The sequence below is a fragment of the Pollicipes pollicipes genome, unplaced genomic scaffold (genome assembly GCF_011947565.3).
Source record: "Pollicipes pollicipes isolate AB1234 unplaced genomic scaffold, Ppol_2.1 Scaffold_1600;HRSCAF=1878_pilon_pilon_pilon, whole genome shotgun sequence".
Classification (NCBI taxonomy): Eukaryota; Metazoa; Arthropoda; class Thecostraca; order Pollicipedomorpha; family Pollicipedidae; genus Pollicipes; species Pollicipes pollicipes.
This window is the reverse complement of record NW_023595962.1, coordinates 9669896-9694780: the sequence shown is the minus strand read 5'-3', so window position 1 is coordinate 9694780 and position 24885 is coordinate 9669896. Positions and strand designations below refer to the sequence as shown.

Sequence of the window (24885 nt, the reverse complement as noted above, 5' to 3'; positions counted from 1 at the left end):
CGGGGAGCGGCTGACCCTGGGTCGGGGAGCGGCTGACCCTGGGTCGGGGAGCGGCTGACCCTGGATCGGGGAGCAGCTGACCCTGGGTCGGGGAGCAGCTGACCCTGGATCGGGGAGCGGCTGACCCTGGGTCGGGGAGCGGCTGACCCTGGGTCGGGGAGCGGCTGACCCTGGGTCGGGGAGCGGCTGACCCTGGGTCGGGGAGCGGCTGACCCTGGGTCGGGGAGCGGCTGACCCTGGGTCGGGGAGCGGCTGACCCTGGGTCGGGGAGCGGCTGACCCTGGGTCGGGGAGCGGCTGACCCTGGATCGGGGAGCAGCTGACCCTGGGTCGGGGAGCGGCTGACCCTGGGTCGGGGAGCGGCTGACCCTGGGTCGGGGAGCGGCTGACCCTGGGTCGGGGAGCGGCTGACCCTGGGTCGGGGAGCGGCTGACCCTGGGTCGGGGAGCGGCTGACCCTGGGTCGGGGAGCGGCTGACCCTGGATCGGGGAGCAGCTGACCCTGGGTCGGGGAGCGGCTGACCCTGGGTCGGGGAGCGGCTGACCCTGGGTCGGGGAGCGGCTGACCCTGGGTCGGGGAGCGGCCGGCCGGTATATAGCGAGCGGGTCCGAGTCAGCGGCGCTCTGCCAGTCACCGGCGGCGCGGGAGACGGGTCGGCACCTGCGGACGGCACGACAGTCTCACAACATGGCCGCTCGCCTGCTGGTGAGTACCTGCCCGGCGCACTGCTGCGATGGCGGCCGGGAATGCTCCACTAGTACTGGGGCGGGCAGAGATAGCGAAATGTTTGCAAGTCTCTTCCAGTGCACGGCGTTGTACAGGCTGGTATAGCTCATCGCGCTGTGTCGTTCTGTGGCACGGCAAAATCTGTCTACAGAATTGTCCGGCAGACCGATATTGCTCTTCTAAGGTTGTAGGATTGGGGAAAAGACGCTGGACATCTATTGTAGTTGTATGTGCAAGTCAGGGATATTATCTAGTCTACGCCCGCAATGCAACATGCGCTCGACTGCGGACACTTTATGTCAATATCTTAGAGACGTTGGTCCCTAATGTTGCCACGCTTCACCCAAATAGCTTTCCTTTGCTCCAACGGCAAAAAACATAACAACAAATGTATTACGAAGGATCTCATCTGACGTAGTCATGTGGCTCGCTCCATCCCCGCCCCTCTCACGAGACCCCATGGTTAACAAGCCATGCTTAGCGGTGATCAACATTCTTGGTCAAGATGCTGAGGCCATCCCTGCAAAGCATTTAGTCATTTTTCTACGAAGTATTTCTTCTCACCAGTATTGCTGACCATCATGCGGGGCCTAGTCATCTCGCGCGTGAGAAACTGCATTTCACTTAATGACCAGGGGTTGGCTGTTAGCGGAACCAGATTGCCGAAAGTAGTTAACTTCGCACCAGAGTAGTTACTGGCCTCCGAAAGCATGACCACATGCCTCGCGCTTGGGATGACCTGCACTTTGCCGCGCCTCGCCAGAGGCGTAAAATGCAAACTGTTATCACTGCCCACAAAGCCCGTGGGCGAGGTGGACCTGCAGGTCTTGCCTAAGTGCTTCAAACACACGCCAACGCGCGGACCAGTGACCGTCCTACCCGCGTGGGCCATAGCTGCGCCCCCCGGCGACGCGGACGGCGACAGGACAGCGGCCCTTCGCATACCGAGCGGCTTGTCTCATCAACGAATTCCCAGGGAATGTTAGACAAACGGATTCGACCGGTTTTAAGCGCACTGCCAAGGCATATTTTGTGTCATATGGCTGCCTTATGCTGTTTATGCTTGCATGCGTTGATATGTTTTTAACCCTTATTACTTTCCGTTGTTGTTGGCATATTCTTTCAACTCTCAGACTAACGACGCGTAGTCGCCACATATTCATGCGTAATGTCAGCCGATGTCAAATAAAAGTATGGTCTGAAATGAATGCTTACAAAGGCTGCAGATGTGATGGCGGTGGTAGCTGTTTTTACGTTGGGGTGGTCTTAAGGCGACGAAAATTTCAAAGGCAAGTGGCGGAGACACCTAAGCAAATGGTTCGGTATGTTAGACCGCCTGGACTTTGGCACCCCTACGGCGCTCCTCTCAGGACAAGGGGAGGATACGTCAACCTTTGTTATGCTGTCCAAACTAGTCCATCAATAACAAACATCCTACGAACACATCACTGGTATTCGACATTCTTTGACGCCCATCGACAGATCAAAGTTTCCAGCGTGGTGAACTAAGGTAATACTAAGGTGAACTAAGGACGTACAGTGTCACAACCTCACAGGTGGGCTCGATTTAAAACGCCCATTCTCAACATTTGTATTTGCACTGTGTGTGTCATTGGGTCTTTACGACGCACTCAGCTGCTGAGGCTATATGGCGTCGCCAGCCTCTCACCCTGACAGGAAGGGCGGGCACCGCGGGGAATCGAACTCCGTACCTTTGGTTTCCCAGACGCGCAGTGGTTAACGCAGGCGTGTTAACCACTACACTACACGCACCCCATTTGTACGTGCATTTCCCGTACGAAATGCCGTATGAGATCGAATCGTTTTCCTACAAGCGCGTCATGCGAAAGGTGTTCAGCCACACTCACACGCCAGACAGTGAAGGGCAGTCAAACATCCCAAGCGGTGTTGAGCTAGAGCACGGAAGTGTGCACCAAGCAGACGTCACACAACAGCCACACACACAAATCACACAGCCCTCGTCAGCCAGTTCTTCTCTTGGACACAGAGTCAGTCTGCCTGGTACCGTACCACATGAATGATCAGCCGGACATTCGGAGTGCATTAGACTTACGCGCCCTACCCCGGCGCATAACCGGTTCAGCTTCGTCAGCCCGGTCACCGCGCCACTGTACTCTCTTGATACCGCACTGGCACTTCAAACACGTGAACGACCACGTCGGAATCGCGCCACAAGAAGTTTTGAGTCACACTCAGGACGCCGCCCCGCTTCAGTGGATTGTTCTGCCTTGTAGAGTTTCGACAAATATTGGGTGGTTTCTGCTGTTGAATAACGTGCCCTCGATTTGTATATGATTTGGTTTGATGCAAAGTTATATGAACCACGTGCATTACCTCGAACGAAGAATCTCTGTTATGCCATAAGTGCAATCAGTCAGAACAACAGCGTCCTATGAGCGGCGAGGCTAAGCTTGAGCTTGTCAGTGTGACCCCAGCCGGGGTTCAGCTCGAGCTTGTCAGTCTGACCCCAGCCGGGGCTCAGCTCGAGCTTGTCAGTCCGACCCCAGCCGCGCTCAGCTCGAGCTTGTCAGTCTGACCCCAGCCGGGGCTCAGCTCCAGCTTGTCAGTCTGACCCCAGCCGGGGCTCAGCTCGAGCTTGTCAGTCTGACCCCAGCCGGCGCTCAGCTCGAGCTTGTCAGTCTGACCCCAGCCGGCGCTCAGCTCGAGCTTGTCAGTCTGACCAAAGCCGGGGCTCAGCTCGAGCTTGTCAATCTGACCCCAGCCGGGGCTCAGCTCCAGCTTGTCAGTCTGAACCCAGCCGGGGCTCAGCTCGAGCTTGTCAGTCTGACCCCAGCCGCGCTCAGCTCGAGCTTGTCAGTCTGACCCCAGCCGGCGCTCAGCTCGAGCTTGTCAATCTGACCCCAGCCGGGGCTCAGCTCCAGCTTGTCAGTCTGAACCCAGCCGGGGCTCAGCTCGAGCTTGTCAGTCCGACCCCAGCCGCGCTCAGCTCGAGCTTGTCAGTCTGACCCCAGCCGGGGCTCAGCTCGAGTCTGTGAGTCTGACCCCAGCCGGGGCTCAGCTCGAGCTTGTCAATCTAAGCCCAGCCGGTGCTCAGCTGGAGCTTCTCAGTTTGACCCCAGACGTCCCCGCTGTGGTCAAATCAGGGCAGGCACACTCCCTAACAATATTGACGTAGAAAATACAGCATTGGCAACCAGGCAACGTGAATTTCACCCTTACAAGTTACCGAAATGGAAACGAGTGAAAATGTGTGCCTTACTTCATCCTGCAAGATAAACATCATCGGACTCTGAGTGATCAGATGGAAAAAAAACAGACGTGGGCGGCTTCCAACAGAGCCGAGGACACCATTCGGGCTGAACCCACTCGCGTAATACCGGTGACAATCGTAAATAATGGTTTGAGCGGTAATTGAAGTCATGGCGCTTGAGCACGTGGATGGGGCAGGGTGGGAACAAATGTTCGTCTAATAGTGCGTAAGCGATCTTAGCAACCAATCGTGGGTGCGTTTAAGTCATGACTCAGGCAAACCGGCTGACAGATAGCAAAACGACAATGCATCTGTTAGCCCATTAGATCGGCAATAGCCAATTAGATACGGTGACAGACACGAGTCATTTTCTGGTGGCAGCCCGGACTGTGAAATGTGCCAACACTATGTAATCGGTGGGATATCAGTAAGGCGCCACGCCAAACGGCTGTCACGCGACATTGGCCCACTGTTTGTGCGGAAGCCCAGTGGTCGGCGGTCCCGCTGCCGGCCAAGCAGCCCGGCCGCGTGCGGTCTGGAGGAGACACGAGGGAGATGCATCTCCGCCGCTCTCCAGCTGGCGGTGCCGACCATCCGCTCCGCTGGGCCGAACCGGCACGCGAGAGTCAGCTGGGCATCGGCACGAGGGGGCGACGTGGTATGGGCTGGTTATGTCAGAGCGTTTACGACACATTACATGATGGCGCTGACATTTTGCGCCGCCAAAAAAGCAAATTGTGCAAGTCGGAAATAAATAGTATTTTTTGTACCGGATTCAAGGTACAAATGACTGGCTAAACCAATAATTTTGCACTAGCCCAGGTCAAACGTGTGATTGGTTCGAAATATATTTTGTCTTCGAGGTGTGGATGATGACATAAATTCATGCACTACGAGTACAACACAGAGTATAGCGGTTGCAACTGAAGGGATGAATACTTAAAGACAAAAGGAATCAAACTATTGATGTAAATTGTGATCATTGCAAACCATCATAGGTCAGACCATTCAGCCTGACATTACAACCACCGGCGGATATCCAAATTTCAATTGATGCCAATTCCAGCTTGCATTGATGAAGTCGAAGGCCCCCTGAGGTTTGCACAGAATGGGTAGGCGTAAATGGGTTTGAATGTTCTTAATGCGCTGTACACACAACATTTAAAAATCGTGTACATTATGCGAGTACCACCAAATGTAGGAAAGCATTGCTCTATTTATTTAGTACTGCTTCACCAATTTTGGTGTGTCATCTGTTGAGCCATGCGGCGTTTGAATCGTTCGTAGCACCCAGTATTTCATCTCATTCCTGTGATGCGTTTCAAACTTCGAGTTCAGACCATCTATTAGAGCAGTGGGCACAATCATTCGCCGCGGTGTCCATTGATGCGGCGCACACCGCGCAGCGCGAGCCGACCCCGCCCAGCCAGCTCAGCCCTGATAGACCCGTCTTTCGTCTGCTCCTCCAGGTGCGTGGGACGCTCCTCTGCGTGGTCGCCGCCCTGACATCGGGCCAGTTCTTCCACGGTAAGGAAGACACGGCGCCCCTGCCACAGGCTACACGCTCTCGCACCAGCACCAACGGCACTCTCTCCCAGTGTATAGAGGCGTACGGTACGGTACGGTGCGCGGTAGAGAAGCGCAATGACGAGCCCAGCGTTACTGCAGCGTTATCGGCGCCAGCAGCTCACAGACGTCCCATCGCTCACCGCGGTGCGCTGCAGAACCACTCGGGCATAAGACGGCATCATCATCCCCTGTGAGCAACGGCGGCGGCTATTCTGGGACGGGGGACTTTCTCCGGTGTCCACTCCTGGACGTCCCCCGTGCATTATCGGCGCCCGCCGGGCGGAACGCGACCATCTACGGCGCCTCGCGCCGAACCTGGCGTCAGGGTTTGGCCGAGTGGGCGTGGTCTCCGCGTGGGCTCAGCTGTTGGCATGCCTCGGGTCGGAGGTCAATGATCTCGGGGGGGTCAGTGATCTCGGGGCACGTCAGGCACCGCGGAATCAAGAACACATCCCGTTCAAAACAAAAAAGCGATGCAAGCACTTCAAAAATGCGACAAATGTAAAACTTGCGTTTATTATGTATAAAGGTTTTAGGCTACCACACTCGCTACGACAGTCTGTAGCAAATGCAGCTGAAATTGCTGCATGCGTTTTTAGAATGTCACGCAAAACCGCGATATTCACGAAATTGTCACGCGCTGATCGCCAGACCAATTACCACAAGCTCGGATCCGGAGCCAGAGCTGAGTCAATACACCGAAGTCATCCACAGCTCTGATTGCTGTTTAGGTTTTCCGTACGCAAAATCTGAGGTAATATCACTTGGTTCAATATTGGTACACTAAGTTCTCCAACTGCCAAGCCAGTCATGCACTGTGCTTTCGGCGTTACTTGCCTGAACACAGCCGCAGCGGTCAGCTGTTCTGCCCCGCCGCGTTGGGCAGGAGACGGCACCCATGTCACTCGCAGGCACAACGCAGGAACAAAACCACATACATTAAGAAGCTCGTATCCACGATGCAGTCTTCACGCTGCTATCGTGGTCGGTGCATTGACCATATGGCATGTAACACTTATCGTGCCATCATACGTCCACGTTCCATGCAATCGGCCTGGAATGTGGCTCTCTCTCCGGTGAGGAGACCCGGAGGGGAAAGTGCGTCTGTCGGCGTTGACTGCAGGAGGCCATGCGAGACAATCGCGTGCTGGTCCAGTTCTGTATCGCTCTGGGATGCCCGGCGTAGACTCGTGATGAGGCACGCCGGCGTCCCAGCTGCCGCTCGCCGGGAAGATGAATTAAAAAACGGTTGCAGCCAACCAATCCTTCTGTGATTTGAATGCATAGCAAGTGATGTGGAACAAACCGACAAAGAGCGTTAAATTTCACTCTGGTTTTGTTTGACTCGCTTCCAAACAGCCTGCCGTTAAATAGGCTACGGGTGTTTCAAAATCTTGTGGATGTTGCAGCGGACTTCAAGACGGCTGTCTTCCCCTGCAGCCTAGTCACGTGTAGACGGCAGATGCCTTCTCCTGCGGCCTAGTCACGTGTAGACGGCAGATGCCTCCCCTGCAGCCTAGTCACGTGTAGACAGCAGATGTCTTCTCCTGCGGCCTAGTCACGTGTAGACGGCAGATGCCTTCCCCTGCAGCCTAGTCACGTGTAGACGGCAGATGCCTTCCCCTGCAGCCTAGTCACGTGTAGACGGCAGATGTCTTTCCCTGCAGCCTAGTCACGTTTAAACGGCAGATGTCTTCCCCTGCAGCCTAGTCACCTGTAGACGGCAGATGCCTTCCCCTGCAGCCTAGTCACGTGTAGACGGCAGATGCCTCCCCTGTAGCCTAGTCACGTGCAGACGTTAGCTGTCTCTCCCTGCAGCCTAGTTATGTACAGACGGCAAATGTTTTCCCCTGAAGCTTAGTCAGGTGCAGACAGCAGATGTCTTCCCCTGCAGCCTGTTCACGTGTAGACGGCAGATGTCTTCCCCTGCAGCCCAACCCGTGCAGACTGCAGCTGCATCCACAGCAGCACTGGCTAGTGCCAAAGACTTCCTAGCTTCCCTGAGGCCGCGGTAGTATAGACACCTTCCTCACGTCTCCGGTGACTCTGGGACTGGAAGACGCCAACCGCCCGTGTCTGTCGTCTTCCACACAGCCAAACCCGGGAAGCCTAGCAATGGAGCGGCGAAAGCTTTCATCCCCAGTGCACGCTGCTGTGATTGCATAATGGTGTTGTGTACCGGGTCCCGGGGTGTTTAATGGGAAGCAGCGTATGGAAGCTGCCACGGCGTGGTTTCATTAGTATTGCCACATGATGTTATCTTTGGCCAGAGGTGGATGTTCTTCAGTGATTACGGCCATGCCGTGCTTTCGAGTCGGTTCTTTCTACTCGACGCTTATGTGCCCGACCATGAGGTGTAGGATGGCTGCGATCAGGTGGGGGCTTGAGCCCTCTCAGGTATATGGGTGTTTCCAATCATGCGTATGCCTCTGACGATTTCGGAATCTACACGCTAACCGGCCATATCACAACAATGCATGGTAGGTGCGTGGCCTATTTCCGGACGTTGGACTGTGAGCACAAAAAGGAGATATTTCAGTATTCTCCGTCGCATGAGGTGCACAGTTCCGAGAATAGTTTCACACCTTTCTACATGTTGACATCCCCTACCCCGGGCTTGTTCCTGACTGGCCCTTGGCCTCACAGCTGGTCCTAAATCTTACCTATCGGAGGACCAGGCCGTCTTGCATCACGCATGAGTACCCCTCACTTGCCGGCGAGCCAGTCCGACCGCTGGCGGCGCCGGCCGAGCAGCCACTGCTGGGCAGCCGAGCGGAACCGCAGGTCCGCCCGCCCGCCGGCGAGGGCGCCCTTTCCACGGGCCCTCGGGCGCCACGCCGACTGTGACGTCATCAGCTGCTGACCGGCGCGCTGACGGCGAGCAATGGAGCGGAGAGCTCAGTGGTCCGTCTTGGAGGGCGTCAATCGCTGCGCGTTTGAGAAACCAGGGGTATGGGGTTCGATTCTCCGTTGTGCCTGCCCTCCCTTCCTGCCAGGGTGAGAGGCAGATGATGCCACGTAGCCTCAGCAGCTGGGCGCGTCATCAAGTCCCAATGGTAATGTCCGTCCTGGACAAAGCCATCAATGCAGACAGTCACCGATGTGAAATGCATGAATTTCATGCATGAGCAAGAACGAATACCTGCAGATTACACTCTTCCGAAACCAGGACGGGACGGGCAAACAAATGGCACATAACGCAACAGTAATCGAGTCCAACCGTCGATAGTGCGCGGCGACACCTTGGACTTGATCTGGCGAGGACCTGCGAGGGGAGGGGGACGTGGACCAAGGCTGTCACGGGGATCAGGTTTGTGTCGAGGTTGGGAAGCTCTGCTTCGCCCGCCGAACGCTTCCGCTGCACGTGTCCCGGCACGCGGAGAGCACACCACTCAACGGTGCACTGCATTTGTGGTATGTTTCCATGTGGTGCAGGTCAGGAGGTCAAGCAGGGCGCAACTGCTGGAGTGTTCCGTTTCTGATGTCATGTTTTGAAGCCAAAGGTCCACGCCAAAGATAAGAGGCTTTTCTCCTGATTGTTCCGTCCCCCGATTACGGTAATGTCCCGATCCCGGTGATGTGGAGTCCCGATCCCGATGATGTCGAGTCCCGATCCCGATGATATCGAGTCCCGATCCCGGTGATATCAAGTCCCGATCCCGGTGATGTGGAGTCCCGATCCCGATGATGTCGAGTCCCGATCCCGGTGATATCGAGTCCCGATCCCGGTGATATCGAGTCCTGATCCCGGTGATGTGGAGTCCCGATCCCGATGATGTGGAGTCCCGATCGCGGTGATGTGGAGTCCCGATCCCGATGATGTGGAGTCCCGATCCCGGTAATATCGAGTCCCGATCCCGATGATGTGGAGTGCCGATCCCGGTGATATCGAGTCCCGATCCCGATGATGTGGAGTGCCGATCCCGGTGATGTGGAGTCCCGATCCCGATAATGTGGAGTCCCGATCCCGGTAATATCGAGTCCCGATCCCGATGATGTGGAGTCCCGATCCCGGTGATATCGAGTCCCGATCCCGATGATGTGGAGTGCCGATCCCGGTGATATCGAGTCCCGATCCCGGTGATGTGGAGTCCCGATCCCGGTGATGTGGAGTCCCGATCCCGATAATGTGGAGTCCCGATCCCGGTAATATCGAGTCCCGATCCCGATGATGTGGAGTCCCGATCCCGGTGATATCGAGTCCCGATCCCGATGATGTCGATTACCGATCCCGGTGATGTGGATTCTCGATCCCGGTGGTGCCGACTTTGATACCTCGTCATGAACGTAGCCAGAGTTTAATGCTTGCGAGCCAGCCGATGGTGTGCGGAGGCGACTACCTCTTGCTCTGAAGGGGCCGATGATTCGAGGGTCAAACTACCAAAAACACCACAATCGCCACAGACGTCTCTGGAAGGGGGACACTCGCAGGACCGGGAGGTCTCCGCTCCCTGGTCCTCCACAGGTGACGTCTCTGGAAGGGGGACACTCGCAGGACCGGGAGGTCTCCGCTCCCTGGTCCTCCACAGGTGACGTCTCTGGAAGGGGGACACTCGCAGGGCCGGAAGGTCTCCGCTCCCTGATCTTTATTGCTGGCGTCTCTGGAAGGGGGACACTCGCAGGACCGGGAGGTCTCCGCTCCCTGATCTTTATTGCTGGCGTCTCTGGAAGGGGGACACTCGCAGGACTGGGAGGTCTCCGCTCCCTGGTCCTCCACTGGTGACGTCTCTCTGTCCCTTCCTTCGCCGCTGAAAATTCTCGTGCAGGCTGCGTGTGACCAGGTTCAGCGAGCAGCGCTCCGCCAGATGACGGGGCAGCAGTCAGAGCTGTTGCTTCAGTAGCCAACGGCGCATCCATCATTGCAGCTTTCGCAACTTAAGGACAACACAGTCATGCTACTGTGACTTGCAACACACAGGCCTGCGGACACATGGCTTATGGTCTGGCTGCAATTTTGGGTTTAGGGGACACATGTTTATGGTCATAAGGGTTTTCGACCGATTTATGAATGCGTTTGCCATGAACATCGTCCACTCAAGCACACTGTTGCGTTAGTTCACGCTAAAAAGTTCAATGGTGCGTACGTACGCGGCATAATCGCGTTCTGTGGCACACAAACATTGACGTCTCAAACACGGCTAAGGGGGCGTGATGACCGAGTAGTTAGCGCCTTCGACCCCCAGGTGGGGGGGGGGGGGGGGGGGCGACCGCCAGTTGCGCCACAGCTCCTGGGCGCTGGCATGGCCTCCGCAGTCGCTGTCGCTCTATAGCATTGCTTTGTGCTTGACGGCGTGCGTAACGTTCGAGTAAAAAATAAAACCCGGCTAAAACTCGTTCGTATGCTGCTTTTCACCATCATGCCATGTCCCTGAAGACCCATTTGAAAAGCCCGAGTGTTGGGCGTCGTTGAAAGGTGTACTGGTGGACGTTCATTGTTCGCGATGACAGCATGATGTCCAAAGTTGCTTGTTTGCTTGTTCCAAAAAAGAAAAAAAGTTCCGTTTTTTGAAACAAAGAACACAAGAACAAAGAACACAAGAACAACAAAGAACACATGTGGTCAGCCGTGCTCTCTGTGACTCATTTAACTTCACGTATTTCCCAGTCAATCTCCACAATTTGAAAAATTAGGTGCCTTGAATAACTATCGACCTGCTTGAAGATGTGTCGCTCGTAGAATGCTTGAGCACGTGGGTTTTACATTCACTTTACTCTTAATGGGAGCGTAAATCACTGGTTCTATTCAGCTGAACTATGGGTCTCAGTATTCAGTATTAAATCAACGAGGCGTTTTCCCATTCTGGTTTTTAGCATTTTTGGGTCGAAGGGTACAGGATAACAAGTGAGCACACGCGACCGCCGCTATACTTAGACAAGCCACCCAGGCTCGCATCTAAGGCAGACTGCCTGACCATGTAGCGGCCATACCGGTCCCACGTGCTGCTGCAGCGCGCCACTGAAAGGCAGCCTTGGTCACTAGCGCGCTTCTGCCAATCAAAATAGTAAGTGTACTCGGGAAGGGCTTTGATAACAGTGATGGACGTGAAGGTGTTCCCGACTCAGTGACGTGCAATGCGTCATTCTCAGGATGCCGCAATAAAAATCCTTTTCCTGACGGCGCGTCTTAACCGAGGCGCGTTTAAATCGCCTGCATTCACAGCTTGCACGCATTCATAAGTTGCTGCATTTATCACTGCTGTAAAAGATCACCTGCACAATTGACATATTCTTATGCGCTACAACTTCAATATTCTCACCTTCGCCTTACGCAAGCGCAAGTCTTTGAATTAAAGTGAAGAATAATGTTCTTCTTTAATAATAGCTTGTGCCACTCACATATGAGTCTTCTGCATGGACCCGGCGGCCTCAGGTGGTATGGTGTCCCGGTACATGTGGTAAAAAACCGTCCAGCACACATTTCAGACAAAGAGGAATCCATTTTATCAAAAGAGCCAACTGACGATTTGTGAGAGCGTCATATGACGACTCGCCCAGCGAGGGCACACGCCGGCGTCACCCGCTGCTGACGCTCGCGCGCGGGCGTCACACCGGAGCCGCCCGTCTCCGGCCATCATCCGCGTCAGTCAGAGCGCGCGCTCCGTCACGCTCGACCGCCCGGTCCGGTCTCGCGTTCGAAGGCTCGGTGAACGCCCAGCTCGCCGGTTTTCGGTCAAGGTCCTCCGCACGCGCGCGTAACAGAGCTGGACATTAGCACACAACGAGCCGTGAGACAGGACTTCCGACCGTGGGAATCGCGCCGCCGTCGGTGGCAAGCGGACCCGCGTTCGTAATGTAAACTTTACGGGTGTGATAGTCCTTGTGCCGGCAAATGACGTCAGGCAACCAGGCGTAGCGTTTGAGTGAGTTGAAGCAATCCATTCTCTGTCAATTCATCGTCGTATTCGGTTCTCACTTTTCTTGATCAAAGTGCGATTTAATCTGATAGGGACCGATGCTATGTTAAGCAGTTTCAGCTCTTTCATTCAGCATAGCAAGCAACAAACATGACAACCACTGCAAACTGCACGACAAGCTCTTGGTATGAAACATCGCTCAGATCCACAATACAAAAACGCAGATGCCTGACGACCGCCAGGCCTATGAACATCTTGTCATTTCTTAGTACCTGAGGTGGGCAATCTACGCCTCAGCGGAAAGCAAAGTAACCTGTGTCAGTGACACAAAGTGACCTGTGTCAGTGACACTAGCTCCGCCCGGTTTGTGTCCAGCCACCACTGCATGACATCAGGCTAACTTTGTCAGTAGATTAACCGACTGACAAAACGCGACCACATTGCTCTGCTTGCAGTTAGCTGAATAAGCAAATCATAAGGAGATAGATAACCGGCACAATCACACAAGCAGCAGGTACAAGGGATGGGATTCTCTCCAACAATTTTCGTTCGGTAAGACAGTAGTAATAGCCTTATTCCTCGAAAAAAACCAAAAAGAGATATAGATGCACTGATACAAAAAGGAGAGTGGAGATATAGATGCATTGATATTTAGGGAGCATGCCTTTATCGCAACGAATAGCGGAACGCATATCATTTGCTTCTACTATTCGTTTCGATAAAGGCACGTTGCAGAAATATCAACGCATCTATATCTTCATTCTCCTGGTTTTTCCACAAGGAACAAGGCCTTTACTACTGTTTTATCTAAGTGCATAATGCTTCTCGCAAATGCACTGAACAACTTACGTAAACCTCGTTCTGCTCCCCATCTGTTTCTCGTTGTCAGAGCTAGCGGTGGGGTGTTGCCAAGTGCTGACATGCTATCCATTACACAACGAGAGCCCAGCCGTCTTCTGCCATCTGGCAACCGCCACACTGCTGCGTGGACTGCTCAGTCCGTCAGCAGCCATCCAGCTGCCGCAGGTCACGATCGCTTGGTATAAAGATCGCGATGGGCAGCAGATAGCAGAAATTTTGCCAGCATTTCTTTTTCAGACCAAACGATTTATCTAAAAACTTCCAGCAGGCGCGGTCAGCAGACGGGTCACTGGGTGGCGTAGCCGGACCGGGCGTCCGCCGCCGGCCCGAGACGGCTATGTGTGTAGACCGGAGCGGGGCGGCGGACGCCTGGCCCGTGTCAGCTTACAGATCGGACGAGTGGGCGGTGGATCGTGGGTTTCCTGGCGGCGATGGCCATATCTTGATATTGTTAGGAGAGGCGCTCGGATGCAAGCGATCCACTCATGCGCCAATCCGCTCACCATATTATGTGCTGCTTAATATCCATGATAGAAAGTAAACATAAAATCAAATCAAAGACGGCCATTATGAGGTCAGCCCGCCCCGTGACCCCGCTGAGGAGCGGGCTTCCCAAGCTGCCATCCGTCAGATGCACAAATCCCCCCGATCTGACTCCTGACACGGGAGGATGAAAGCCGGCGATAGGGTCCATCGTGGTCTGGACTGGCAGGTACATGGCGAGTCGACCGGGCCCAGCGTGGGAGAGCGGCTGCTTTCCCCGCCGGAAACGACGCATGGCTGTTGGACGGTGGCGGCGTGTTGCCCAGTGTCAACCGCTGCCTCGAGGCAGCTTTTGCTGGCCGCTTCCTGGCGGTAGTTTTGAAAGAGCTGCCCTGAGGTATTTAGTGAATGGTAGCTTGTAATGGGTTTATGGTTTGAAGCGCGGTAGAAATGTCTGCGAGTTTAAAGTGACCCAGTTATGGCTGACCCACGAGATATGAACAACAACAGGCTTATTATATGCACGCTAATGACGCGCTTTCCAGGGATGCTCACACTTAATGACAAGCAGGCCCGCAGCCTAAGAGAGCTTTAACGTCAAGTAATTAAAAATTGTTTAGGGTAAGCGATCACGTACACCTTTGTCATCATGGATTTCACCCTCATCAAATCTCCACCGACGAGAAGCTTGGTTTTTAAAAAGTTGCACGTTCATGTTTACAAGATACTTGAGTGTAGGCTGATTGATCAGGTGGCATTTCTGCAACCTTGCATTGGCAGCCCCATTCCCCCTCAATGACACGTTCGATTATCATGTTTTAAGTAAAATTTTTCAAGGGACAGAAACGCCGATGGTCGTGCACCATAAGCCTTAATCTTAATCCAGAATCTTAACGAGATGAGTCCAATTGACGAAGATTGACAGGGACAGAGAGACGGATCTATTGACGGAGACAGCAGAAAATCATGCTGGCAAGTGGGGGTCAACGCGAGCAGTCTCATGCAAAGTCTCACGCACGACGTGTGCAAAGCATGGATATAACCATTTTCAGATGTTTTTAAGGACTTGTGTCAGGTCTCGGCTGCCGGAGTAAATATGCTCGCAAAACCAACTGTATAAAGCATGATAATGTACTGTCTTTAAACCAGCAAACGATCCCAACACTAACAGACCAATATGCGCGCCAGTGATAAACCGCAAAGTCAACAAGGTTTTCTTTGCCAGGACTGGCCTTGAACACCACACACTGAGGCCTAAACCGGGACAAGCCGGGCCCCGAAAGCCACCTGGGCACGTGACCCGGTCTGATGTGACCAATATTCACTAAAAATACTTGCGTTTTTGCCATGCGTCCGCCGCAATCTTCTCAACTGCAAACTACTGAAAATTTATTCACTTCGCTGACTAAAATTGTCGGGCCTTGACGGCCTAAGGCCAGCTTATTACCCAGCCATCAAAACCAATAGCTCGGACACCAAGCTTCCGTCCATCCCCTGTCAATAAGCTCATAGGCTTGTGAAAGTAGGATATTACTGTGCTGATACCATGCTCTGATATCCTACTGGCATAGGCTTCTGAAAGTGGTAGCTCCATCATCAACGTGGTAACAATAGCGCTGTCTGTTATCACCTCAGGCCGTAACCGGCGTGCTACGTTACGGCCAATAGCCTTAAAGGATTTTATGACGCACGCCACTGCTACGGTCACAAACGTCGCGGCGCCTATTCTGTCACGCTGATCGTAGCGGAGAAACCGAATCACACGATGTGGCAAGTCCCAAGCCTGGGACCTCGCTGTAGTCAGGCGTTCTCTGACACCGAGCCCCACGTCTTCCAAGGTCACCTGAGAAGTCAGGCAACTCGACCATCTTTTGTCACACATCTACCCCCACCACCCACCACCCACCCCACCGCGCACAAACACAGACGCTGTAGGCCGTCTAGGAAAACAACAGCGTACGCACCGCAGCGCGAGCGGCTTTAAAACATACCAACTTACTACCGTTCGATACATGTATCGCTCCACATACCCTCCAATTTCCCTCTATTATGAATACTTTTTGCCCCCTCTCAGCGTAAGAGATAATAAGTCCACAGACCAACGATCGTTTTCCAGCTCGTTTCTTCAGCGGACTCGATACATGCATCACAATAAAAGACCTAGAAGTTCTACGTACGCTTGCCGCCACTCGCAGTTGCCAGCAATGAACACGCCTCTGCGCCATACTTCGTCACTATCAGACCGGCCAGATCCGTGACGATAACCGGCACGAACGGCTGGGGTCAACGGCCAGTGCTGACGCTCTTGTTGTTCGTTGTCTCACTAATTCGTGGCTTCATGCTCGCTCTGAATGGATTTCCTGAATCTGCGGCTGATTTTTGCCCGTGGATGATGAGGTAGAGCGTCCGGGGGGGGGGGGGGGGGGGAGGAGGGGAGAGGAGCAGTCATCGCACCACGTCAGCCCCAGCCCGCCTGCATGAGTGTCCCAAGGGGGCGTCTGGTCGTCAATAACACGCAGGAGTTTGGTGGACAAGGAGAGACCAAATTGACGTGCGCATGCCGCGAAGTGCAGCGGACAGCTCATGAAGATCAGGCTAATGACCACTGGCTTGATTGCTGATCAGCTCTGGCCATTGTCAGCCATGCCAACATGTCATGTCACCGTGTGTTATCACCATGCCACGTCACCGTATCATTCGCACGAAGCCCGTGAACGGGGTGAACCTGAAGGTTTTGCCTGGGTGCTTCAAACATATGCTGATGCGCGGACCAGTGACTGAACCACCCGCATGGACCATAACCTGCGCCCCCCCCCCCCCCCCCGGCGGTGCGCACGGCGGCAGGACAGCGGTCCTTCACATACCGGACGGCGTCTGTCATTAACAACCTGCCTGGGGATGCTCGAAGACTGAATTCACCAAGTTTTAAGCGCACTGCCAGTTCCTTTTTAGTGCGATGAAGTTGTGTCATGCTGTTTATGTGTGTTTATGTTTATATAATTATGTCCCTATCACCTCCCGTTGTTTTTGTTTGACATCCTGTTTTATTTCTCAGCGTAATGGCACGTAATAGTCACGCATGTATGTAGAGTGTCAGTTGATGCCAAATACAAATCACCATCATCATCATGTCATGACACCTTTTCATGTCCGTGTACCATACTAACATGCCATATCACCATGCCATGCCACCATGTCATGTCATCATGATAAGTTATGCCATGTCATGCCATGTAACCATGCTACGTCACCATGCCATGCCACCATGCCATGTCACCATACCATGCCATGCAATTAACCGGCAAACACAGGTCCCCTTAGGAGCTAGAACATACCAGTATCCGCCTCTGGAAGCTCTGACCCGGCTTGCGCTGGGGCGCGAGCTGCCGTTTCCGCTTCGCACCGCACGCGCCAGAACAGACACACAGCACTCGAGCTCGGCTGCCTCGAAGTCCGGCAGCGCGTCACTCAGCTGCCGGCCGAGGTCACGCCAGACGGTGTCGTTTGGTGCCGCTCAGTGGTGCATTCTGCGATGGCCTGACACTGTCGTTTCCGCACGCAGGGCGACACAAGCGGCAGTACGGTCCACCGCGTGCCTACAGCATCACCGAGGTCACCACTCGGCCGTCGCAGGGCGGCGGCGCCGACCCGGCGCCCACCCCCACCGGCGTGGCCAGTTATCAGGGCTACCCGATCCCGGCCGCTCCGCCCATCGAGGCCGTCGACCAGCAGCTGGTGGCGGGGGTGCAGGGCGGTGCGTCGCCCGCCGAAGAGCAGCAGCAGCCGGCCTACTCGCAGCCGCTGCCCGCCGAGGAGCAGCAGCAGCCGGCCTACTCGCAGCCGCCGCCCGCGCGACCCGAGCCAACCGTCGCTCAGCCGCAGCCGACGTACTTCCAGGCGGAGACGCCGCAGCCGCAGCCGACGTACTCTCAGCCGGGTACTCAGGAGCCTCAGCCGACAGCTGCGGCGCCTCAGCCCACGTCCTCTGAGCCCACAGTGCCGGCGCCTCAGCCCACGTACTCCGAGCCCACAGTGCCGGCGCCTCAGCCCACGTACTCCGAGCCCACAGTGCCGGCGCCTCAGCCCACGTATTCTGAATCAATAGTTTCTGCATCTCAGCCCACAAGTTCTGCACCTGAGCCCACTTATTCTCAGCCTATAGTTCCTGCGCCTCAGCCTACTTATTCTCAGCCCACAGTTCCTGTGCCTCAGCCCACTTATTCTCAGCCTACAGTTCCTGCGCCTCAGCCCACTTATTCTCAGCTCACAGTTCCTGCGCCTCAGCCCACTTATTCTCAGCCTACAGTTCCTGCGCCTCAGCCCACTTATTCTCAGCCTACAGTTCCTGCGCCTCAGCCTACGGTTCCTGCGCCTCAGCCCACTTATTCTCAGCCTACAGTTCCTGCGCCTCAGCCCACTTACTCTCAGCCTACAGTTCCTGCGCCTCAGCCCACTTATTCTCAGCCTACAGTTCCTGCGCCTCAGCCTACGGTTCCTGCGCCTCAGCCCACTTATTCCCAGCCTACAGTTCCTGCGCCTCAGCCCACTTACTCTCAGCCTACAGTTCCTGCGCCTCAGCCTACATACTCTCAGCCTTCAGTCCCTGTACCACAACCCTCCTACTCTCAGCCTGCCGTTCCATCCCCACAGGCCACGCAGCCTCAGCCCGCCGTTCCTGCCCCGCAGCCCACATACAGTCAAGCTGGGCCAGCCGCTGCGCAGCTCCCCTCCTCGCAGCCGGCCGCTGCGCCCGCCCCTCAGCCGTCGCCAGCTGTTCCGCCCGCGCCGCCTGCCCAGGCGCCGGCCGCCGCCTCCGGGGCTTCTGCTCAGCCTCGGCCGCAGCCACTCGGAACTTACGGCGACGCCTTCTTCGGAGGTGAGCAGAACCACCGGCGAAGGGAGGGGGGGGGGGAGGCAGCTAACATCGCTTAATACGAGATCGGGTGGCCGGTTGGATACCCCTCGTTCGGGCGGGAGGTGGGGGCAGTTTGACCCCTCTGGGATCTCAGAAACTAAAAGAGATAGAGCCTTCAAATTCACAAGGTATGTTGGTCTGTGCGCGAACTCACTTAGGGCAAAGTTTGAGTCTCCTTTATTATGACCTTCGGGCCAAGTTGGTCTACAACTTGGCCCGAGTTGGCCCGAGTGGTTGGTACAACAAACTCCAAGTTGGTCTACAAAGTGTCCCCAGAACCTGATACCTGTTCTAAGCAAACGGTCACGTGCTCACTCAAGGTCCGTGACCTTTTTTGACGTTTCGAAGGTCATGGTGACCAAAATCATAGAATACTGCTTTGAGTTCTGCATTTGAATACGCGACAAAGATTCAGCTAGGCAGTATATTCCTAGAACGAAACGCTAACCTTGATCATTTTAGGTCAGTGACGTATTCTGGCCTACAAGAAGTCCATGGAAAATGCGTAATATAGTTATTGTTGTCAATAAATTCGAAGTCAGCACCAGAATCTACTCCAATCTCCCTAGAGTAATAAAACAGGTTGGTTTGACTTCGTTTTGACCTTCATATATGACCCTAGGTCAATGGAATTCGGTCATTCCATTCTTGCATTGCCTAAGAAAGCATCTCAAAGATGTGTAGCTTCGTCTAACATTCCGTTGCCCCATCAATTTGAAAGATTCCCTTGGAATTGCCTTCGCTGAATCCATGGCCTGATTTGACCGTCCGTAAGTCAGCGATCTTGCAAAGTGCACCCTATTTTTGATACCACACGATCCGCTATTAAATTGTCTAAGGCTATGCAAAATTTAGCGCGGCTACACCGCGGCGTTCGGAAACCATTCCGGAAAAAACAATCAGAATGAGGGAATCAATTTGACCCCCACCCGAGCGTGCGGTGACCGACAAACGGTGACACAGAGTAAACATATCACTTTTCGCAGGCTTAAGATGCTCTTTCGACAGCGACGCAATCGACAATGACAATCAATTACGCAATCGCACAATTGCTACAATCGACAATCTTCAGCGAAAATCGACGCACCAAATCATATATCTCCGCAACGTATTGCCCATGTATGGGGTAGGGGGAGAGGGACAGCATCAAGCGATTGGCTGGGCATCCTAGCACCGCATTTTCCCTTGCCTGGGGTCACTTAAAGTCAAGTAGATACGAATATTTTTTGCAACAATACAGCGTCGTAGACGAGTCATCTGCTGCGTGGCACGATCATTCATACGAAATAACATCGAATGTTACAGTATTATTGACTTACAAAACATTATCTGCAGCAGTGGCAGCACCGGTCAAAATTAAATGAGGCGAACTGTTCAAAGGTGTGATAATTGCTTGGTGCATGGAAACAGCGTTCCACAAAAGTGGTACTTCTAACCTTGTGAATAGTGCGAAAATAACTTAGGTCGTAAATACACAAAAACTTGTAGACGTACTAAACATGCCAAAATACACATGTACATTAAACAAGACAATGCAACATTATATGTAAAACTATACCGTCAAAATGCAAGAAGGCTTTAACGTCACCAGGTACACTGTTCAGGGATAAGCACCTTTAAATTTAGGCAAATTAGTTACCGTAACTGGCTGGCGAGTCCCTCTAGTCCTTTACAACCAGCGTCACCGTAACTGGCTGGCGAGCCCCTCTAGTCCTTTACAACCAGCGTCACCGTAACTGGCTGGCGAGTCCCTCTAGTCCTTTACAACCAGCGTCACCGTAACTGGCTGGCGAGCCCCTCTAGTCCTTTACAACCAGCGTCACCGTAACTGGCTGGCGAGCCCCTCTAGTCCCTCACAACCAGCGTCACCGTAACTGGCTGGCGAGCCCCTCCAGTCCTTCACAACCAGCGTCACCGTAACTGGCTGGCGAGCCCCTCTAGTCCTTCACAACCAGCGTCATCATAACTTGCTGGCGAGCCACGTACAGCTGGTGCTGAACAAGTTGAAAGTGACGCCTTTCGCTGGACGGGCTCGTGTCGGGGTGCTTTACCACGCTAGCGGAGAGTGATGGCTTGGCATCTCCTGTTAGCTCGCTTCGCTCAGGGGTTTCACTGCATTGTCTGGCAGCCCTACATGATTCGTGCACGATGTAAGCCGTGCGTGACCGACGACATGCCAGGCTTCATAGAATGGAGCGTCCGCGGTGGCTGCAGCACGCGCCACCGTCGACTCAGGCACGCACGTGCAGATGGGGAGAGCCGCCCCGAACGCTTCATTTGGGGTTGAACTTGGAGCAGATCCTAAAAAAGTGTGGTAGTTTTCACGGCTCGTCAGATTTCGGTTCCTTTCACCTGACAAACTGTGTTATGACAAGCTTCTTCCCAGCAAAAATTGTTCAGATTTTCCTCAAAGTCCAGAAATGCTCATTTTGCCCAAGCACGTCCGTCATAGAGGAAGAGGCGGGGGTTTGCTCCACGGGGTCCTTGGGGGGAGGAGAGGGGGAGAGGGGAGGGGGAGGGGGGGAATCGGCGGTCCTGTGATTGGAAGCGCCGATGGTTGCCAAGGTTTATGCCGATGTATGTGCCGTGGTATGGTGCTCCGGCCGGGGAGTTTCAAACATCGATGGCCTTTCTTTAGTTTTGGAGAACGTGGCTGATATGCTTCGAGGAGGTGGCTGCACACTTGGACCCAGGTGCCTATCTCTTTCCCTGGAGACGAGAGAACATGGACAGTGTCAAAGGCTTTAGCCGGCGTTGATCGTACCTTCGACGGAACGCTCTGAGCGCGAGACTCACCCAGCTTTCAAACACGTTTTTTCCGTTTTCTTTTTTTGAGATCTGCCCAAGTCTGCCCGCACGTTCGGAATTTCGGTAGGTGCTCGCACTTAATTTAGCTTCGGCTGCTTAAATTGCGCTAATGCAACGAAGATTCCCCGTGGTGCATTTGATGGGACATTTTACGTCACGAAAAATGATAAATTTCACTCACTCCAAACGAGTTATTTGGGAATGTCCCATGATCCGGAATGACGCCATCTACCGTCACGGACCTGGCCGCCACCCTCCACTGCCGGCCCATGATTGGCTGGCTGTGACATCACGTGTACAACGCAACGGAGTTAAGTATTGCCTTTCGCGCAAGTGGCATTTCTGGCAGCTCTACAACAGCAAAACAGCTAGCATGGGTCCAGCTTGCCACTATCAATTATATCGCGGAACTTTCTGGCAAGCTTTCAAGGCGAAACGTTACCTTTCCGTTCAGTTGTTAACTGCTTCAACACAGGCCATTTCGAAAATGCTGGATATCACCGATGAGTCACTCTAGAGATACCACTTCCCGGAATTCGAGCGTCATACAAACCAAGGCCGGGGGACCAGATGTCTCAAAGACACCAAGCAGACAGACAAACCAAGCCCGGGGGCCCAGATGTCTCAAAGACACCAAGCAGGCAGACAAACCAAGCCCGGAGGCCCAGATGTCTCAAAGACACCAAGCAGGCAGACAAACCAAGGCCGGGGGACCAGATGTATCAAAGACACCTAGCAGGCGGACAAACCAAGGCCGGGGGACCAGATGTCTCAAAAACACCAAGCAGGCAGACAAAGCAAGGCCGGGGACCAGATGTCTCAAAGACACCTAGCAGGCAGAAACTCATCCCTTCTAAGTTCCATGCCGACCAGCCAATGAAACAGGGCTCAGTCTGCTCGTGTGCCGGGATAGTGATGCAGTCATGTAGACAGCAGGCCAACAAAGAGCCGCAAGGGCCCAGTCGCTCCACGACGGTGCAGTCTTCCCCACTCAGCCTCAGTCTTGCATTCCGTTAGGCCCACAAACCCACAAACGGGTTTTACACACTGAGGGCCACTTTCATAATGTTATGTATCATAATCTAACACATCAAATAACATTATTCAGCAAGGCCCACAAACAATGTACCTCGAGGCGTCTACTAATCTGGGCAGGTTTCGGTCAGACTCGTATCTGATTGGCTGGCAGCAGGAGTTGTTGCCACAGACAAGAGTGGGTAGGTGAGGGGGGCGTTCACGCTTTTCTGTCCACGTAATGCCAAAGGACACCGTGTTAAAAGTACAAATCCAAGCATAACCCCCGGCATTCCTGCTGCATAGCCCATAGCTCTTAAGGTGACTGCGCTCCACGCCTGCGGCCCGCGATCTAACGCTGCCGATGGTCCCCAGGTGAAGCCAGTGCGGCGCCGGGCCGGCAGCGCCAGCGGCCCGGGCCCCAGCCGCAGTACAGAGAGCCCGGTCTGGGCGTGCCTGGCGACGGCGGCTTCCTCATGCCCTGGAACGTGCCCTCCAACATCCAGATGGCGCTGCGGGACGGACTCCGACCCGGCTGGTAGGCCGGACTGGTCGAAGACGTCTCCGCCGGAGGCCGGGTGACAATGCGGCTGCAGATGGCGCCCTTGTCGGAAGATAGGTGGCAGCACTGCTAGAAAGCCACCGGCGCTGAGCGGTCAGATTGGCTGAAGATCATGACGGAAGCAGACAGCTTGCGCGCCCAGCTGCTGGAATGCTGAGACTGTATCACGTACTGTGTCTTAGATGTTGTAAGCTGTCTGCTGATGCGTGTGGAGCTGGCCACATGCCCGTGGCAGATTACCGGGTGCGGCGTTTAAGACGTTACTGAGCTTACCCTTAGAAGTCGCTGGTGAAAAAAGTTTGCGCAAGCTCCGATTATTAAATATGATGCAAGATTATGATTGTGCTAGTTAAGTTATGTGATCGATCAAAACCCACCAATTGAATCAGACCTTTGCTTTCATGGGGCTCAAAATAATGTACTTGTTCCCTACTTATTAGTCAACTACAAGAACAGATTGTGCGAGCTCTGGTCTCCACCTGGAGTCACCGAACCCACGAAGGTGTGTGCCTTCGCCCCAATAGAATGCTCGGCCTGCACTGTGTGCCTTGGCGCCAATTAGTTCACAGCAAATAGTAGTATTGAAGACGGGATGCGTTTGTCGACACCACCTGACAAGCAGAGACCTCTGGTGGTTGTCTCCGTCACTCAACAGCTGTAGGCGGACACAGACCTCTGATGGCTGTGTCTCCGTTCTCCAGCAACAGTAGTCTCCACGTTGTCGTGTCGCAGTTCGCGCCCGCCGGCCGAGTGTCCGCAGTATTTTTGTACCGCAGTGCTGACACGCATGTCCGTGTTCTCCAGTCCTCAAAGGCGCGTGATTCGGCGCCGTAGCCATGGGGGTGCGCTTCTGTGTCAGTGAAACTGCATGTCTGTAGCCCCGTGTACGCCAACAGCCGCGGCCATGTGACATGTGACATGCGCCATGTGTGTGCGGGAGCGTCAGGCTGCCCCCTCGCCTCCCCCTCCCCCATGGCTCCACCGCTCCGATGTCTCGCGGTGGCACGCGTACTTCGCTCAAGACGCAGCGTAACAACGCCCGCGCCGTATTCCGAATCGTCTCAAAACATCATACTTTGTGAGAGGTAGCTACAGCCGTTAGTGCAGTCGTGAGCCGCGGCGATGGTTCGTGACAGCGACGTGGAATCCGCCGGGACCGGTCGGACCTGTGGACAATCAATCACGCTCGCCACATCCATTTATCTGTAAATACATAGCGAAGTTACATCGTGTGTGTTACAGCTTAGTTACAGCGTAGTTTGAGCGTAGTTACGGCGCAGTTACAGCGAATTCACAACGTCGCTACAGCACAGTTATGGCGTTTCTTGCTGTCAGGCTCCTGACAACTCTTGCAGGTAGTTCCGACTAAACCCCTGACGAAAGGTCAACCGCAATGGACTCAGAGCGGTACAGGCCCGTCCAGCCACTCCAGTTCTTCCGGCACTGGTCAGTAAACTCAGTGGGCGGGACTTGCCACGCGGGAGGCCCATTCGGGCATGCATGCGCACTCACCAGTCTTACTCTTGGGGAGAGAGGAATTAGACGACAGGTCGACAGAGATGCCCTGCTCTCGACATCAAGGTATATATGCCATACAACCATATTAGATGTGTACAACAAAACAAAACAACAATGCGGTTCTTGCGGGTTAGTTTCACAGGTTATATGGTAAAAGAATGGTCCGTGTCTGCCGGGTGGACAGCCAGCTGAATGGCCGCATCTGTCATCGGAGATGTCCCGCTCCTAGAGGATGGCCGCCGCTCTTGTCGCAGGGACACGAGATCGGTCCCATGCTGCAGAATGATCCCTAATACAGTCCCGTCGCGACGCGACTGCTGGAATGAGCCGCTCTCCTCCGGACG

The 24885-nt window shown here is 54.4% G+C and overlaps 1 protein-coding gene across 1 annotated transcript; it reads left to right on the top strand.

The window, feature by feature from the left end:
- Positions 1-637: 637 nt before the first annotated feature.
- On the top strand, positions 638-23813 carry LOC119093630 (uncharacterized). The gene is made up of 6 exons (XM_037216619.1): positions 638-704; positions 5427-5484; positions 17287-17510; positions 17923-18420; positions 18522-18600; positions 22837-23813. Exons 1-6 carry the CDS (start codon positions 687-689, stop codon positions 23001-23003), a joined length of 1044 nt encoding a protein of 347 aa, XP_037072514.1. The 5' UTR covers positions 638-686; the 3' UTR covers positions 23004-23813.
- The last annotated feature ends 1072 nt before the right edge of the window (positions 23814-24885 follow it).

Bases quoted from the DNA above. Each gene is read 5' to 3' on its own strand.
- LOC119093630 (XM_037216619.1), top strand. The intron at 17,511-17,922 runs GCCTACTCGCAG...CTCAGCCCACAG, and splicing joins CCGAAGAGCAGCAGCAGCCG to TTCCTGTGCCTCAGCCCACT. The intron at 18,601-22,836 runs GTGAGCAGAACC...GATGGTCCCCAG, and splicing joins CGGCGACGCCTTCTTCGGAG to GTGAAGCCAGTGCGGCGCCG.